The 18,559-nt window shown below is 42.9% G+C and overlaps 1 protein-coding gene across 1 annotated transcript in view; it reads left to right on the top strand.

Moving 5' to 3' along the window:
* Positions 1–18,036, top strand: part of Stxbp4 (syntaxin binding protein 4) — a 153,876-nt gene extending 135,840 nt beyond the window's left edge. The window contains exon 18 of the mRNA XM_059271512.1: positions 13,782–18,036. Coding sequence (XP_059127495.1) covers positions 13,782–13,896 — 115 coding nt within the window. The 3' untranslated portion in view covers positions 13,897–18,036. The remainder of the gene's footprint in view (positions 1–13,781) is intronic.
* Positions 18,037–18,559: the final 523 nt, after the last annotated feature.

Below are 18,559 nucleotides of genomic sequence, written 5' to 3'. Positions count from 1 at the left end.
AGGCCATATGCAGACTGATTTGAATTACTCATCAATAGACTTTAAATATGGATTGCTCATCAATAGGCTTTAAATATGGGTCTGCAGGGGTCCTTATGCAAGTCAAGGGCATCATTCTGGTGCAGGTGGCTCTGATTGCAAAAGAAAGCCTTCTGATGTCAGGAGAGAGAGAGAGAGAGAGAGAGAGAGAGAGAGAGAGAGAGAGAGAGAATGGTCTTTGGACCTGGAGAATCCTGCATTCTAATGCTGGTGTCTCCACAGAATAGCTACTTAACATATGTGTGCTTTAATTTCCACTCTATAAAGTCCTTGTCACCCAAAAAATTTCGAATAAAGGGTACTCTCTTTACTCTTCCCCTCACTCTCTGACATTTTGATAGGGGTTTCTGCATGGTTCTTAGGCACAGTTAAGGCTGATCCCAGATAAGCAATGCATACACAAGCCTACTGATATTTTCAGAAATATTAAGTTATTGATTTGTTTTCATTTTTATTTTACTCCAGCCAAACTTTTGGGCCTGGGCAGCCTATGTTAATCTTTTGAGGGAGGAATGGTTCATTTATAGGTAGATGACACTTTTCAGGCAATAAATAACTTCACTTAAAAAGAATGACTAAAATTACCCTCCCAAGACTCTGGGGGAGATGATGGTCTGCATACATATGATCTCCTGACAGAAATTGGCACCTGTCACTGTCGTCCCAGAAATGGAACTGTTACATCTGATGGAAGCCAAGCCTCAGGCAAGGCAATGACTGTCAGTGCTGCCTCGAGAATGCCCAGACACTTATGGTCCTTGTAGAGTATTTCTGTCCATCCACATGACCATTACACTTCTATTAATACTGTGTCATCTACTTAAGTTCTGACAAGGAGAAGAGAACTTCTTGCCTACCTGTGTAAACATGAATAATTGGTATTGGCATCACTGGAGTCTGTGTTTCATAGAGCCAACAGACATGTTGCTTCTGTGTGTATGCATATATGCATGTAGGCATACTCACTTGCCATATAAATAAATATGTAAATCCACACATATATTTGTATAAAATATAGCACTGCATTCTGGGAAAGGATCTCCCCCCCCCCCCGCATAAGAAAGTTATAGCATCCTTAAACTTAATGATAAAATGGCCAAAACTTTAAGCATGCTGTAATGAAATTATTTGGATAGATGGTCATTTTTCCACCTGACTTCCTTTTTGTTTATTTGGTTTTTATTTTATTTTACCATGGATAAGGTGGGGCACATGCATGCTGCATTACATGTGTGGAGATTGGAGGACAACTTTTCCAGGTCTTTCTTTGGGCTACCAGCTACCAAATAATGACAGAGACTTCTTATTAATTATGAAAGCTTGGCCTTAGCTTAGGCTTGTTCCCAACTAGCTCTTAAAAACTTAAATTAACCAATTTATATTAATCTGCCTTCTGCCACATGGCTCATTACCTCTCCTCAACTCTGTACATCTGACTTCCTCTGCATCTTGCTGGTAAATCCCCTGCCTCTCAGATTCTTCCCCTGAGTTCCTCTCTCACCCTGGAACTCCCGCCTATCCTTTTCTGCCTCACTATTGGCCATTCAGCCCTTTATTAAACCAATCAGAAGGTGCCTTAGGCAGCTAAGGTAAAACAGAGACACATCTTCACACAATGTGATCAAATATCCCACAACAGAGTTAGTTGCTTCCTTCTGATTTTTTGAGGCAGGGTCTCTTGTTTCTGCAGCTGTGTTTAGCAAACTTCCTGAGGATTCTCCTGTCTCTTTCTCCAATCTCACCATTGGGATTGCAGGTGTGAGCCACTGCATCTGGCTCTGTTACGTGGGTTCCAGGGGTGTAACTCAGGTTATCAGTCTTGTCAGTAGGCACATTTATCTGAACTTTATCCATGGAACCATCTCCCAGCCCTTCTACACAGCTCCTTTTCATTCCCATGAAGTCATATACTATAAAAAGTTTATTGGAGTTTTCGGTATGATTCTACTTTAGAATTACACATACATTTGGTATGTGTAATATATGCCAAAATTACTATGAGTTCTGCAGGTAAAACCAAATTTGTTGTAAATTGGATGTAGCTACTAATTGATTTCATTATACTTGTTTATCTTTATATTAGATTTGGATTCACTGCTGTCAATAATGATTAACTCTCCATTTCTGCATTATAAATTTTCTCCAATGTTTGAAGCTTAAAACAATGCATATTTATTTTTTCAACCAGTTTTATAGAGTCCCAGCAGTACAGGGGTGGCATCACTAGATTACTCTGGCACACTTGCCCTTACCTCCTTCTCCCTCCTCTGCTCCATGCCCCCCCCCCTCTCTCTCTCTGTCTCTCTCTCTCGATCTCTCGTGGAATTGTCAAACTGTTAAAAGGGCTGGGAAATGAAGCATAGCCTAGCAGGCTCCCTAGAATACTTGCACCAAACACACTCATGATGCTGTTGGCAGGATGCTCCGTTCCTCACCATGTCTCAGGCATTCGGGATACAGGGTTATTCTCAACAGAACAACAAGAGATGCGGGGCACTCAGACAAAGGCTGCGGAGTGTCTTCTGTAGTCTATTCGCCATCACATCTGCCACAAGCTATCGGTCACAAGGACCAACCTGGTGCAGTGTAGGAGCAATGACCCAGGAATGTGAACAAGTAATAAAGAAATCTTAATATCAGATACTTGCTTTTAATACCAAATTAAACTCCTGGCAGCACACACTTTTACCCACTGGGCTAGCTTGCTGGCCTATATTTATAGAATTTAAAAGAATAGTAAACACAAAATGAACGATTTGACATTCTCAAGTCTTAGACCCTAACTTTCTTTTGCAAATAGGTATTATCCTAAGCAACAGTATCACAAGTAGAAACTAAGGAGATGGTAGAAGGAAGGAAAGAGAGGAAACGTGGTTTCTGGTTGGAAATAAAAAAAAAAAAAAACACTTCATTTTTGCTTTATAAATCCTTGGCAGATTATTTCAGCTTCACTTCAGTGGAGATTGTCAACAATTCTCTCCTACTCCAAGACCTCGTGAATTGAACTGTTTTGCTTCCTTTTCAGTGAATAAGGTGGTGGCTACTGACAGACTAATATAACCTGTGCTTCATCTGCTAAGCGGTCAGAATGGGTTTTATGCCACTGACCTCATGGCTTCTGAGAATGTGTTGAAGCTCCTGGGGGATTTCTGCATGTGTAAGAATCAAGACTACCATAAAGAGCGCACTGAGACCTAAAGTGGGGAATGTGGGCCTTCCCAAATGGCTCTCTCAAACCACTTCTTCCACCAAATAAGTGGTGAGACCTGAAGTAGTCTGCACCCGATAGGGAGATCTTCCACCTGAGCTGAGCTCCAGTAGTCCATCTTAACCCAAAGTTGAGTGCCAGGGCCCAGCTATCTCTGTGATAACTGTTAGAAGTAATCATGACCTGGCACAGAACAGGGCATACTGAGGACTAAAGTTCAAGTGGATGAATATTGTTGACAAGTTGAAGAAGCCATTGAAGGGAAGAGAGGTTATCTGATAGGCTTGGATTTTAACATTGGACCACCACGTTTGAGAGTGACCTGGTAGGTCATTTCAGTTCCTCTGTTATCCTGATTCCTACCTAAAGACAAGGAGTGTTTGAGAATTGGATGCATCCGGGGATGTGAAGCCCCTGGCAAAATCCCTGGTGCAGGGCGAGCGCTGAGCAGACGTCAGCTTCCCATGCCATCCCCACTCTGATGCTATATGCCAGAGAAGGAGTTTTAAATGACAACATTTGTGCAGCTGCAAAGAGAAGACAGTAGCCAACACCTACATTTGCACTGCTCTCCGGCCAGTCAACAGCCCTGGGATGGGAGCAGAAAGGCTGCATTGATCACAAGCCCAAGACAACTTGCCCAGAATTTTCTATAAATACCTACAGAGAGGTGTAGGAATATGAAGCGCTGGAGAAGAAATTGTCATTTAACTGAAAGGCCAGCCAGCTGGCTTGGGTTGTTCAGGATGGCAGAGCCCCTAAAATGAATAAAACATCTAGATCTACATGCCCAGCACTGAGCTCTGCCCCCACTTAGCTGATGACAGGTACAGCTTCACCTGAAGCATGTTTTCCCAGTGACACATTCCCTGAGAGCACATGACTACTCTGGACTCATCATCTTTTGGGGGTTGTTCTTCTTTGAGCCCAGTTTAGAATGGTCTCTGCTTCCATGACCCTCGTTTTTAGATTTTTTCATCAAAACTTCGTCCGCTAGGTTTGGTTACTGCATTGGTGTGTTAGTTCTCCTGTAAGGAGACACCACAGACAAGGAGAAAGTCTAAGTCTCAGCAGGACTACAATCCTTCTCACCCTGCTCTTTCATGGCATGGCTCTCTCTCTCTCTCTCTCTCTCTCTCTCTCTCTCTCTCTCTCTCTCTCTCTCTCTGTCTCTCTCTCTCTTTCTGTCTCTGTCTGTCTGTCTGTCTCTGTGTGTGTGTGTGTGTGTGTGTGTGTCTTTGTGTCTGTGTGTCTGTGTATGAGAGAGAGAGAGAGAGCGCTCTCTATTGTCTCTTTCTCTTATCATGTGGACCCTGAGCAGAGGTCCCTTCAAGCCAGTAGTCACATCCCTCTGACCTCCTTTAATGCTTCTTACCTTTCCCTGCACACAGTCTCCAAAAGCAGGGCTTTTGATGAATTTTTATAGGCCATGGGCATTGTCCCCAAGTCAATTTTCCCTTAATTTATTCCTTTCCCTCACTGGGGCTTGAACCCCGGTTCCATGGCAATAAGCAAGCACTGAAATACATCCTCAGCTCCTCTTACCTGTCAGTTTGACACACGGTCTTGCTATATTGCCCAGGCTGGCCTTGAACTGGTGATCTTCCTACCTTAGCCTCCCCAGTACCTGGGATTACAGGCTTGTGCCAAGACCTGGCTGTCTTAACATCAGATCTACTCTTGCTGATATTTGCCTAGCTTTGCACGAGTTACAAGAAGTTTTCCTAGCTCGTATCTTTTCCTTTAGGCTCTACTCTGCAGAAGAAGCAGTCAAGGAGACGCCAGGTATGGAGAAGCCCAGAACCTGTCTGTGACAGTGTCAGGTTACTTAGTAAAGGGGAGTTAAGGTTCCTGATCAGCTGACCCTGAGCAGATCTTGCCCTCCTTGGTCCAGTCTGACCTCATGAGCCCTTAACAATGGAGGGAAGAGGCAGAAGAGGCAGATAAGGACATGTGGTGATGGAAGCAGACTGTTGCCCGCGCTGAAGAGGGGCACTGTGAGCCTAAGACTGTGGGAGGCCTTCAGAAGCTGGAGAAACAAGGCAATGATTCTCCCTTTGAGCCATATTTGCTGATGTCTTCAGTGCACCCCAGTAGGACCCACGTCAGACTTCTGATCATTAGCCAGCAAATGTAAGTCATTTGAAGTCACCAAATTTTTGGTGATAAATTATTGCAATAGAAAATCATACAGGGGTATGAGAGAGAGGTGAGAAGGTCCTGTCTAACTGTGTGTAGAAATGTGTCAAGCCTAGAGCTAGGGCACTAACACATGCTATCTATCTCTTAAACTATTGAGGAAGGTGTTATATGTCACAGAAGCTGAAAAACTGAAATTCAGGGTATACATAACTTCCCAGAATTTCATATGCAAGCTGGAGTTGTCTACAGAGGTGGCCAATAGGAAAGAGTGATTGGTACCTACATCTCAGTCCCAGGCCTGCTTCTGTGTAACTTTGGCCAGAGAGAGGACTTCAACCCTCTAAGCCTCGACTTTGTCAACTGTGGAAATTGTAGAGAAAAGTAATGTTTATGAGATTTTTATGAAAAGTGGAAGATAGGGAAAATATCAAAGAACATTACAAACTAGAAAATGCTTCTCTGACAGAAAGTCATATCCAGCTGCCTCATTCTGGAACATCTCTTTGGGGTTTTGCTTTGTGAGATGTGGTTTCTGTGTAGCCTACACAGGCCTCGAACTCACAATCCTCTAGTCTCAACCTCCCAGTGCTGGGATGGCAGGGATGCACCACCACACCAAGTTGAAGTCTGCATCTAATCTGTGATCTCCTATCAAGGGGGCTTCGGTGGTCTCTTTGGATCACAGCTGCACCTTGTTGATGGATATCAGCATTTATGGCTGAGTAAATCTCTGTCTGGCAGTGGAGGCCTTTGAGGTCTATAAACATGGATGGAGTGTATTTGATCCCTTCAGAGGCTGAGAAATCCCAGTGTGGTAGTATGAAGGCTTAGGCAGACCATTCATCATCACTGTAATCTTTGGTAACATTGTAACATTTTGTATTCTAGTAGGAAAACAAGATTTTTTTTAACTAAGGGTTGTATTCATTTACAATGAACAATTAAATCTTTTGTGTGTGTGTGTGTGTGTTTTAAGCTTTTGCTTTCCTTTTAATGTTCTAATGCTTCCTTATTTATTTACTTATTTATGTTTAGTGTGTGTGTGTGTGTGTGTGTGTGTGTGTGTGTGTGTGTGTGTGAATCTGTGCCACATGAGTGCAGGTGCCCTTGAGGCTGGAGGAAGGTGTCAGATCCCCAGAAGCTAGAGTTGCACCAGTTGTGAGCTGCCTGCCATGGTTGCTGAGAACTGAGTTGTGGTCCTCTGGAAGAGCAGGAAGTGCTCTCCACTGCTGAGCGGTCTCTCCAGCCCCCGTTTTGTTTGTTTGAGACAGTCTTGCTATGTAGCTCTTGCTGGCCTCCAACTGGTTCCTGACTGGTTCCTTCGAGCTGGGGTAGCATGCATGTGCCTCCATATCCAGTTCTAATTCCTTTTTTTTTTTTAATGCCAAATTCCAAACAATTAAATCTTAAAGTCTGAGATTCTAATAAGTTTATTTAGACCACTGGCTTTTAGAAAATAAACTCTAGCCCAAATTATTTAAATTACCATACAATTTTAATCCTTGCCCCCAAATTAATGAATAGATCTTGCAAGTCGATTGGAATGAGACTATTGGTAAGGAGAAAATGCTAATTATTTGGTGATGTTGGTTTTATTTGGATAACTCTAATTTCCCTGATAATGCTCAATTTCTATAAACACACATAAACCACTTAGGGGAAATCCACATCATTATCACATTTGAGAATTACCTGATCTTCAATTATAAATAAGCTAGTCTACCAGTTGTGTGTTTATCCTCCATGGTGTGACTACAGTAGTAATCAGAGAGGTTTATAGTGATGCATGCCTCAAGCATACGTTGACGCCACTCATGGTACGTGGATACAGCTATGAAGAGACGGGAAAGACGGGCATAGCCCTGCCCTGTTGAAGCCAGCAGCCTAGTGGGCACAGATAAGATACATGACAACAGAGTATTACTGCTTGGAAAGCACAAAGCCTCTGAGTCGAGCTTCACACAGGCTTTTTATTTTCTCATTTGCTCGCATAACATTTTTCATGAATTTCATAGGAAAGAATTTTTAAAAGACATAATAGCTTTACATATATAATCTATGATCATTGAATTAATCCTTTAATTAATTTCATTTTGCAAAGCTGAAGAGCCCCTTTCTGGAGGTCACTTAATCCATCTCAGAGTCTCTTCACATATTGTTATGGAAACTAGCCTGGATACAGAGGGGTTGAACATAATGGTTAAATTCTCAGAAGCCATTAGTTGGATCTGGGCGCTGGCTCTGCTGTGTGCCAGCCCTATGACCAGGAGTAAACTCTGCCTCCTTCTCAGATTCATTTCCTCCGATTGGTTCACCCACCTGGTCACACTTGCAAAGGTGGCATCAGCAATATTTAAAGCTCATGGACCGACTGAGCTTTTTTCTTTCTTTCTTTCTTTCTTTCTTTCTTTCTTTCTTTCTTTCTTTCTTTCTTTCTTTCATCATTATTAAAACGAGTTTTTGCCAGGAATTTTCTTTCAGTATTCATCTTTTAGTAGTCTAGTAACAGCGAATTTTCTAATATTACACACACACACACACACACACACATACACATCTTTAGAATCTTGTAAACAATTTTATATCTAAGACCTAAAGATGTTTTCATTAATTGAATCTTAATGTTGGATATCTGTTATATATTGCATAGAAGTATCATAAACACAGAATAAAAATAAAATTCTAATTTATTCCCTTTAAAGCAAATATTCTTTTAAATATAACTCTTTTGCTATCATTAATACTTGCACTTTGTGGCCACTTAGAAATTTCTCCAGTACGTCAACATTACTGGGTCCTAAAACAAATTATATTAAGAAGTCTTGCCTATTTTTACTTTCTGATTATATACATATAATATATATGTATTCCCCCTAAAGTTATATTGGAAATGTATTACCTTTGGTTCATTATCCTGCAACTTTGTCTTAGGCATGATAAAATAATCCAGGCAAGTCTTATCTCACAGTGACACAGAGCCCTGTACCCAATGGAGAATGAACAAGGGGACATCTTTCACCATCACAGTTAAGAACAGATTTCTGTAAAGCTTTTGTACTTTTTGTGTTTAAGTCACTTTTTTCTAGAGACTGTCCTTAATTTTTATTTTGAAAGAAATAAATTTGCTTTTCTTTTTGAAAGAACACATTTGATCCTCTAGCTAAGAGGTAAGAAACATAAGGAGGGTAATTATAATGGGATTTAAATAATTCACTTAACATTTCTTTGCCAATAAAATAGAGCATGTTCTCTTGGGCTTTTTTAAAATAAACTCTACAATATGTCTTTCAATTTACTAATATTACTTTTAAAAACACGCAGCACTGGCAACCTACTGCTCCAAAGCTATTGATTCCCAACAACAGATCTGGCAACCGCTCAAAACAAATGGCCTTTCAGATTTTCAAATACATCTGAATGACTGTTGATGACTCCCCAAATCAGGTCAGATGCAGTGTCTCTGCAGAAACATTTGCCAGGGGTACTGCGTGTTCAGATGAGGACTTCTTTGTGTCTCATAGTCAGCTTCATTTATTTACCAGCCCGCTAAATTTTTCATTCTGAACAGCAAAATCTCCCTTTATGAACCGTGAGGTCTTTATTAATTAAACAGAGTAGTCAGCTGGACTGATTTATTCTCCATCCTTAGTTGGATTGCCAAACACACAAATCAGGGGGGGGGGAGTATTTCTAATACTAGAATGTTCTCCAAGCCAGTAAATCTAGGATTATCTCATCATACTGATTATGTCAAAGAGCATTAGCCACAGTGCCCACGAAGACATAAAATTGAACGGTAGACTCAAGACTGGCCCCACTCCAGCACTGTCGGCGGAATTCCAAGGTGTTCCTGCACTAATCAAAAAGCTCTAATTGTCAATAGAACTAGCTGTGATCATTTCTTGAATGTGTGCTCTTTGTCAGGCCCTTTACACACGCCACCTGGGCCTCAGAAGTTCTGTCTCATGGGTTCTGATCATTTTGTACTATTTTGTTTCCAAAGATCCAATTGTAGACTTTGAGGCACCAAAAGCCTTTCTTTGTTGCCTTGGTTTTATTTTTCCAGTAAACAGTTACAGGTATTACATGTTTGGTATTTAGAGATGTGTGTGCAGGTGGGGTTTGGTGGTGGTGGTGATGCTGGTGTGTGTGTGTGTGTGTGTGTGTGTGTGTGTGTGTGTGTGTGTATTTCTTTACCAATGAAATCAAGCTATTATCTTAGGCATCTATCTTTGCAGAAAAGTATATTATAAACATAAGATTAGTCAAACAAATATAAATTACAGTATGTAAAATATGTTACAGTGTGACCTTTGAGTGAGGTCATATTTTGCATTAAAGTCTTGATGATTCTTGGGAGTTTCCCTTGCACCAAGTTCCTACCTGACCCTGAAATACCCCTCATCAGACATCTCTTTCATTACTCTCCTCCTCTAATCCTCCCCCAACCTGTTCCCTCATGTTCCCATTCCCACCCACCCCCAGTTTACCCAGGAGATTTCTTCTATTTCCCCTTCCCAGGGAAATCCATGTGTCTTTCTTTGGGCCCTCCTTATTACCTAGCTTCTCTGGGGCTGTGGATTGTGGCATGGTTCTCCTTTACTTTATAGATAATAACCACTTATGAGTGAGTACATACCATGTTTGTCTTTCTGGGTCTGGGTTACCTCACTCAGGATGATTTTTTTCAAATTCCATCTACAAGGATGACCCCAGCTAAGACTCCTAGCAATAGTGGATAGGTAGCCTAAACAGGCCATCTCCTGTGATCAGATTGGTGACTACCCCAAGTGTCATCAGAGAGCCTTCATCCAGTAACTGATGGAAGCACATGCAGAGATTCACAGCCAAGCACTGGGCCCAGCTCTGGGAATCCTGTTGAGGAGAGGGAGGAAGGATTATACGAGCCACACAAGGGAACCCACAAAGACAACTAACCTGGGCTCATAGGAGCTCACAGACACTGGACTGACACCTAAGGAGACTAAATGGGACTGACCTAGGCCCTCTGCATATGTGTGACAGTTGTGTAGCTTGGTCCACTTGTGAGACTCCTAGCAGTGGGAGCAGGGCCTGTCCCTGATGCTTCAGCAGGCTTTTGGGAACCTATTCCTCATACTGGGTTGCCTTACCAAACCTTAATATGAGGGGAGGAGATTAGTCCTACCTCCAGTTGATATGCCATGCTTTGTTGACACCCATGGGAGGCCTGCCCTTTGCTGAACAGTAACAGAGGAGGAGTGGATTTGTGGATCTGGTGGAGCGGGGAGCACAGAGGGGAAACTGAAGTCAGGGCATAAAATAAATGAATAAATTTATTTTTAAAAAAGTGTTAATGGAGGTTATTAACAAGAACAGATTTCAGGTAGAACTTTCTAATATCAGTTGCAGACAGTTAGTAACTATATCTTTTCTTAAACATCTTGCTTTCATTTACTCTACATTACCAACTTACCAAGGTCTATATGGTTACATAGTTAATGTTTCAAGGATGAGAATATCACTTGTAAAATGTCAAATAGCAAAGCATGTACCTGAACTTATCCTGCGGATAATTATTCTTGGTTTTCTTATTCCTGCTCTCCCCATTCAGGTAACATTATAAGGGAAGAAGTATTTAAAAGAATTTAAATGACACTCTCTGAACTGCACCAATACATTGTAACTGTCTGTGCTGGTAAACATTGAGTCTCGAGATACTGAGACTGCCAAATCCACAAAGCAGTGTTCCCCAGCACACTCCTTTTAAACATGCACTCTGTTCGTCTCTCCTTGCAGGGGTGCTCCAGCCCTCTTGGTTACACTCCTTAATGTTTCTTTACCAGTGCTTTCAGTTTAGGCCACAAAAAGCCCTTGAAATGAAATGAGTCTGGGCTAAGCTGATGCTCTAGTAAGGTGAGCCTTCATGAGAAATCCCTTTAAACCATTTTAAAGAGAGTGGTAATATGAATTACTGCTGAGAGAATAATGATTCCTTTTTTAAGGTTTTATTTATTGTTTGATAATTTCAGGCAGGCCTACAGGGTGCTTTGATCAAATCCGTTCCCCATTTCCTTCCTCCCATTCCTCCCTCACCCACCCCTATGACTTTTCTCTCCCAACTTCATGTGCTCTTTTTTATCCCCCCCCCCCCAAGCTCACTAAGTCTACTTAGCACTATCTGTAGATGCATGTAGGACAGTCCATTGGAGTGTGCGTAGCCTCTCAGGAGCCAAATCCCTGGAAAAATAAAAAAACTGACTCTGCCCTTCCCCACAGCCATCAGGTGCCAGGAGCTCCTCGGCTAGGAGGGACTTCATGTACTTCTCCCTGTCAGGCAGGGATTTCGGCTGGCCTGATCTTGTGCAGGTCCTGTGCATGCTGTCACAGCTGCTGTGAGTTCATGAGTATAACAGCTCTGTCATATCCAGCCAGTACTTTTCCACTGCAGACATTCACTGCCTGTGACTCTTTCTGTCCTCTCTTCCCCAATGATCCCTGCACCCTGTCAAGTGGGGGGTGACGTCCCATTTAGAGCTGAGCACTGAGCACTCCACAGACTCTTATTGTCTGCATGTCAGGCTGTTGTGGATTTCTGTGTTCATCACCTGATGAGGGTTGAGAGATGTGCTGATACATGGGTATGAAGATAAGACTTTAGGGGGCAGTTTATTACTATGTCCATTTAGCAGAATAATTGTAGAAGGTTCTTCTCTAAAGCCTGTGACCCAGACAGCCATGAGTTTTTAGCCCCATAGGCGGTACCAGGCATGAGTTCCATCTTAGGGAACGAGCTTTAAATCCAATCAGAAAGTGATTGGTCACTCCTGTAACATTGGTGTCACCAACGTGTGTATCTTGGCAGACCTGCCATTGTAGTCCACAGAGTTCGTGGCTGAGTAAGACTGTTGATGACTCTTCTCTCCTGGCAGCATGCATCAAACCTTCCAGCACTACGAAAGCTAGCCAGTTAGGGAAGAAGCTTCCGGGTTGGTACCAGCTTGATTTCTCCATGTCCTATGACTCAAGTATGTAGTGTCTTCAGCAGTAGGGTCTTACTGTCAAGTTCTGGAGGGAAAACAAGAGCAATAGCTCCAGCCTATAATGTTTGGGGCTTGGGGAGCTATGGAACCCCACTTACCAAAAACTCAAAAGTAAGTCACCGGTACCTGACACTGGGCTTTTTATTTGAAAGTCTATTATGTACAAGATTGGCATTATCCCCCAGTGATAAGATAACACAATCTAAACACCTTTTATATATGAATGTATTCTAGGAAACATCTACAATAATAGGTTTCCATGTGAGTTTTTCATTGATCTTTAGTATTAGTTATCCCTCACTGTACTCCCTCTATACCAGCACACTCAAACTCTGGAAACTGAAGAAACCTGGGCCTTGTCACCTCCACATTGACTCTTAAACTACTTGAAGTCCTTTACCCCATGGTGAAACTATTAGTAATCTACTCTTATGGAGAGATAAATTTATTAATGTATCTGCAACCCCACCCCACCACTCCAAGGGGCTGGGCAAACGGTAGTGGACGTGGAAGGATCATTCAGCTGGAAGCTAAGTTAGGGTATGAAATCTGAGACATACATCCACTGGATGGGAGTGTGGTTGGTGGTGTTGTGCCACACCCTAAATGTACCTCCTACCCTAGTGCCCCTTCCCCAACTCTGCTTCTGTCCCTTCTTCCCACAGTGCTCTTCAGGACGCTAGTCATTTGTTCTGAGAGTGCATCAGGCACCACAAATGCAGAGATAAAAACAGTTCCTGCCCATCAGGGAGCTTTCTGAGCAGTAGGGAGGCGGACAATAGACATGCATTTATAATATAGGAAAAATAGAGCGAAGACTGTGGGTTCAGATGGGAGGATCTTGAGGAGAATTTGCTTCTTTGGAGTTAGTGTGGGCTAACTCCCTAGAGAGGAGAAATGTGGCCCAGAATCATACTGTAGAATGTGTTTGACCCAGAATCGGTTAGAACCTAGTGTTTCACCGGTAAGTGACAGTGTATGCTTTGTCGTTTAGAAAGGTCTCTGGGCTGGAGTGGAGAATGAATTAGGAAGGAAATAGAACCGAAACAGAGGCTCTTTCAGTGTACCAGACTATTACATTGGAAAAGGAACAGAGGAGACAGACTCCAGAGATGTTGCTCACAGCTAGACAGCCATAGGACATGCTCACAGACAACATCGGGTGAGGAAAAGGGAGTTTGAGGTGATAATATTCATCTGCATTCATGGTTACAAAAGACCCTTAAAACATCTCCAGGATCCAGTTCTAACTGCTTCCTGTCCCCAGGGCTGGCACCTGGGTAGAAGTAGTGTCCCCGGATCAGTACTTGTTTGCCTGGGTAGAAAGACAGTCTTTCACATTCTAATCTGCGCTCCTTGTTCTTCTCAAGTCATGTGACACAGACCACATCCTGGATCCATCCCATGATGAGTGTCCTGAACCTGTCCTGCTCAGAGGAGAACGAAGAGGACTGTCCCAGAGAGCTAACAGATCAGAAAAGCTGATGGCCTTCCATGGGAAACGGCACTTCCAAGTCTTCCGGCTTTTCAGTCCGTGTGCACAACCAGACACAAGACACCACACCATGAGAAACAGGAATCCAGCACATTCTCCTGGGCGGGGTGTCAAGTTGAAACTGTGCTATTTCTGTGTACACGTTAAAGATCAGCTGCCACTACACTAGTTCTTTGAAAATAATGTAGGTGCATTTGTTGAAGTCATATATACTTAGATTTTCTATGCATATAACTTTTCATATATAATTAGGTCTATATAACTTAGTATGTAGTTCATTGTTTGGTATTAGCTGCAATGGTTTTTATACAAAAACTTTATCTTGAAAACTTATATGAACATAGGAAACTACTTCTTTTCTGATAATCCCCCCTCTCTAATCACAGTTTAGGAGCGTGATCTGAGAAAGCCTGGGGTGGGGAGTGCTATACAGCTGCCCCATTAGCTGCTAAATGCAACTTTTTGTTTAACCGATATCTCATAGGACACAATCTAACTTGCATCATTAGGAGACTTCTGTCATTTATAAAATGCTTTCAAACCTCATTTTATTTAAACCAAAGAGCATGGTTATAGGGCTGACCTATTGACAATTTTCATTCATGTCTTCAGCTGGAGAAACAGTTGTTCAGAGAGACAGAGTGTCCTGTCCCAGGGCTCAGACTAACACCTCATCTTCTGATCCCATGTCCAGTCCCCTTTGCCCTGCTCCCTACTGTCCTCACAGAGGGAGGGTGCAGTCCAACAGAGCACCTTCATTCTGTTGATGCAGCTGGGTCCACAGCTGTGCATTCCACAGCAATCCAGAGGACACCTCAGAGCCAATCATGGCCTCTTCATAACCCCACTCTTCTCCTTCCGTGGGCCCACCCCTCATCACCCCAACTGCTCACCAACTGCTCTGTGACCTTTCAGCAGCTTTGTCCCATGGCTTGCCATGCTCGGGTACCATTGCCAGTAGGAGCATCTAAGGAGAGCTGATAGAAATAAAGGTATCTTTTAAAATACTGCCAGGCTGCTTGCAACAGATTGAAGACCTGGAGCCAAGGAAAGCAGCCCAGCATTGCTTAGGCAAGCTTAGCGCTCCCGAGAACACGGTGTAAGAGTCTTCACATAAAGGCACTTTCTAAATGAGTCACCGAGTTCCTACACTGAGTTAGCTCCTGTGTCAGCATCAGGCACTGGCTCCTACGTTTTCTACTGAGTTTTACCTGGTATTTGGAATGTATATGGAGAATACGTATGGGCATTGTGCTCACTCATACCTCTCTGAATACATTCAAGATTTAGGATTTAAGTTGAATACACTTAGGATTCCTACTTTATGTCTTGAGGACAAACATAAAGTCAGTCAAATACAGACTGACAAGGAGTTACTAACTCTGAGAAAGACAGAATGGCTGGAGCAAATGTACCCCCTGTCCTCATTGCTGTCTGGATACTAGGAAGCTTCAGAGGGGATAGGTCTGAGAGCAGTCCCAGAGGGAGCTGTTCCCTGTAGTCTCTGAGAGGTGAATGGGCACTCACACACTTTTATAAGAGAGTGCCTATGCTGTGAAAGGCAGGCTCCTTTCAGGAGACCCCCTACCCCATTGGAGAGCTGCTTCTTTTGTTTATAAGGAAAGCTAAGATGGGACCCTGAAGCATGCAGTCTCGAGTCCTTATGTGCTCATGTATGTGTGGCACTCACCACCTCTCTGCTGCTTGTACCGATTCCCTCCCTGTATCTGTCAATACATAATCAAAATCTACAAAACTCATAGTGCTATTTGCGGAGCACCCTACATTGCAGTGTACAATGAACTGTCTTCTTTGGCGAGGTTATTTTGAGGTAGCTTCTTCCTGTGGATCCCCCTGCCTCAGCCTCCCAAGCACTGGGATTTCAGCACCAAGATACTTCTTAAAGCCACCTGTAAGTGGAGAACCGTAGATCCCCACTTTGTACAGAAGCCCAGGTTGAGAGAGAAGTGGCCACTGCCCAAGGGTCCCAGCATGCCTACGTGTTGATACTGGACCTCAGAGCAAGTCTTTGATTGCAGGGCTTCTTCAAACCAGCAAGCAGAGCAATTGGATTTAGTCAGCTCCGCAAGGCTCCAGCACCCAATCATGAGGGACTTCCTCTTTCATCAGAGAAGAAGTCCCCAGGAGCAAAAAGCACTCCACAGGTTCTGGTGCATCTGAGCTTCTCATGGGAACGTAGCTAAGGAGGCTCAGCCTCCAGTTAGCTGAGTCAGATGAACACTCATTGAGACTCCTCCCTCTTTAGTCTCAATCAGAGACGGATCCTGGGAGAACTCCGGAGGGCTCAGCAGGAATGCTTTTCTGATGCGGATAGAACCCTGAGGTACTTTTCGGGAAGTTGATATTCTATAACTTAAATTAGCCCTATCACTGGGGTCATCTATCGGACATGCTTCTCCACTGACTCAGCCCCTCAGATTCTGGGCCATAGGAACAATATGATGGCATCCCTCCCAGTGCATGCTTTAGTGGCATTGGCCATCAGTGGTGCTCCAGTCTCGCTTTCCTAGAGTGACAAAGGAAGGCCTGGCCATCCTCACTCCTTTGTTCCCTCAGAATGCTCATTAGCTTCCAGCAATGTGACCAGCAGTCTGGGCACTGGGGCAAAGTAGGGCACCAGCTAATCGTTTCTTGGGCTGTTTTAGAAATAAAATGATTTTGAAAGTCAGAATTACAGTTACTTTTAAACTTCTGAATTTTAAAAATTATTTTCCTTTCAAGAAAAATGAAAGTACTGTGGAAATAAATTGAGTTAAATAAATAGCCCATCTCGCTTTCTGGAATCTGCCATCACCAATGTTTCAGTGACTATTTTCACTCAAGGGCAAGCATGCCCCCCTTAAAAGTTCACCTTTGAGTTAGTATATTATGGTCATCTTTTTATAGCAATATGGGCACTTCCATTGTGTTCCAAATGTCTGCATAAGCTACCGCCTCAGAACGCTTATTGTCTGTGTGTTCAGCAACTTATTAATGAAAGCTTAGGCTGTTTTAAGTTCCTTCCTGTAACAGCGTCACAGTGAGCATTTGAATATTTGTTAAAACCCTTTCTTCAAACATCCTTGACTCAAGTGCTGCTGTCTATAGTGTGGAGACTTGTCAGTCAGCCACTGTGACAGAGTGCAGTCAAGGCTGGGTCACCTGAAGAAGAGCCTCTCCTTCCCTGTCTAAAGTGTGAGTGTTTTAATCATTAGGGTTCAGTGTTTTAGCATCAGAGACCGGCTTCTGTGTATAGGAGAGTCTGTCAGTGAAGAAGTCAGCGTTTCAAACACATCACTGTTCTCATTGTTTTCTACTGTATATAGAATGATGATGGGGAATCGCTTCTTCATTAGCATAGAGAACACACTCTTATGCATACAATACAAGAGCCTCCACGTCTCCATCTGTGGAACAATGGCAATACTTCCTCATGCCCCGACACTTCAACTCAGCACGCATCAACTAAGCACCTACTGGATGCCTGGCCATCCAAGGTGTTCTGATCATTCCGGGTAGCACAGATTCCCAAATCAAAGAGCTCAGTGTCCTGATATTTCTGCACACACACACACACACACACACACGCACACACACACACGCACACACAACACAATACACACTACCTGATTTGTCTTTCTGTATAGAATAAGAAGTTAGGAATTTGTTTCCTAAGAAACGCTTAAATTTGAATAATTCTGGAAAATGTTGACCCCCTCCCCACCTTGGCTAGAAAAGGGTAAGAAGGAACATGCTGGAAGAGGCTCTCCAATAACAAATGAAAGGCAGCTGTCAAAATAGAGAGTCAAATAGCGCACTCATAAAGTGCTTGCACAATCAGAAAATAATATCCTTTTTCTAGGGAGAAATGGGACATTTCTCTATGGTAAGCAAAATATAACTTTGTGAAGGGTCAACACACTTGACATTTTTACGATACTTACACAGAAAGAACTGAACAAACATTAATACAGCTTTCACAGTCTTGTGTATAATTTTCAAGATGATGAAAAGCACAGAATATGCTTGTGGAATGTAAAGAATTAAACAGAATATGCCTGTGGAACATAACTTTAGAAATGTTATACCCGAGATGTTTTAGCCATAGCTGTTCACATATAATATCATTGTATCAGTAAAATGCCTTTATAAATACTAAATGCAGTGCCAGATTTCCTTTATTCCCTTTCCCTCCCCACCCCCCATATGGTGTGTGTGTGTGTGTGTGTGTGTGTGTGTGTGTGTACATGAGCATGTGGAGGCCAGAGATGGATGTCGAGTGTCTTCCTCAATCACCCTCCCCTTCCCTTTTTTTTTTTTTTTTTTTTTTTTTTGACACATTAGTCTCCCACCAAACCTGGAACTTGTAGATTTGGCTAGGTTGGAGGCCACTAAGTCGCAGGGATCCTCCTGCCTGTGTGTCTCCAGCACTGGGATTACAAGCATGCAGGGCCTTTTCCACATGGATTCTGGGAGACTGAACTGAGGTCCTCTTGCTTCCTCTTTACTGAGTGAGTCATCCCCACAGCCCCTTCATCTGCCTGTCACCTTCAACCTCAGATGGCTTTTACTAATTCTAAGTGTGATTTTTAGTCTCCCAGGGCAGGCTGGACAATCGGATCTGTAGCTGTGTCAGAACCACCCCTGGGGAAA

Source organism: Peromyscus eremicus, chromosome 8a, assembly GCF_949786415.1.
Source record: "Peromyscus eremicus chromosome 8a, PerEre_H2_v1, whole genome shotgun sequence".
Taxonomy (NCBI): domain Eukaryota; kingdom Metazoa; phylum Chordata; class Mammalia; order Rodentia; family Cricetidae; genus Peromyscus; species Peromyscus eremicus.
This window is presented reverse-complemented; position numbering and strand designations above follow the sequence as displayed.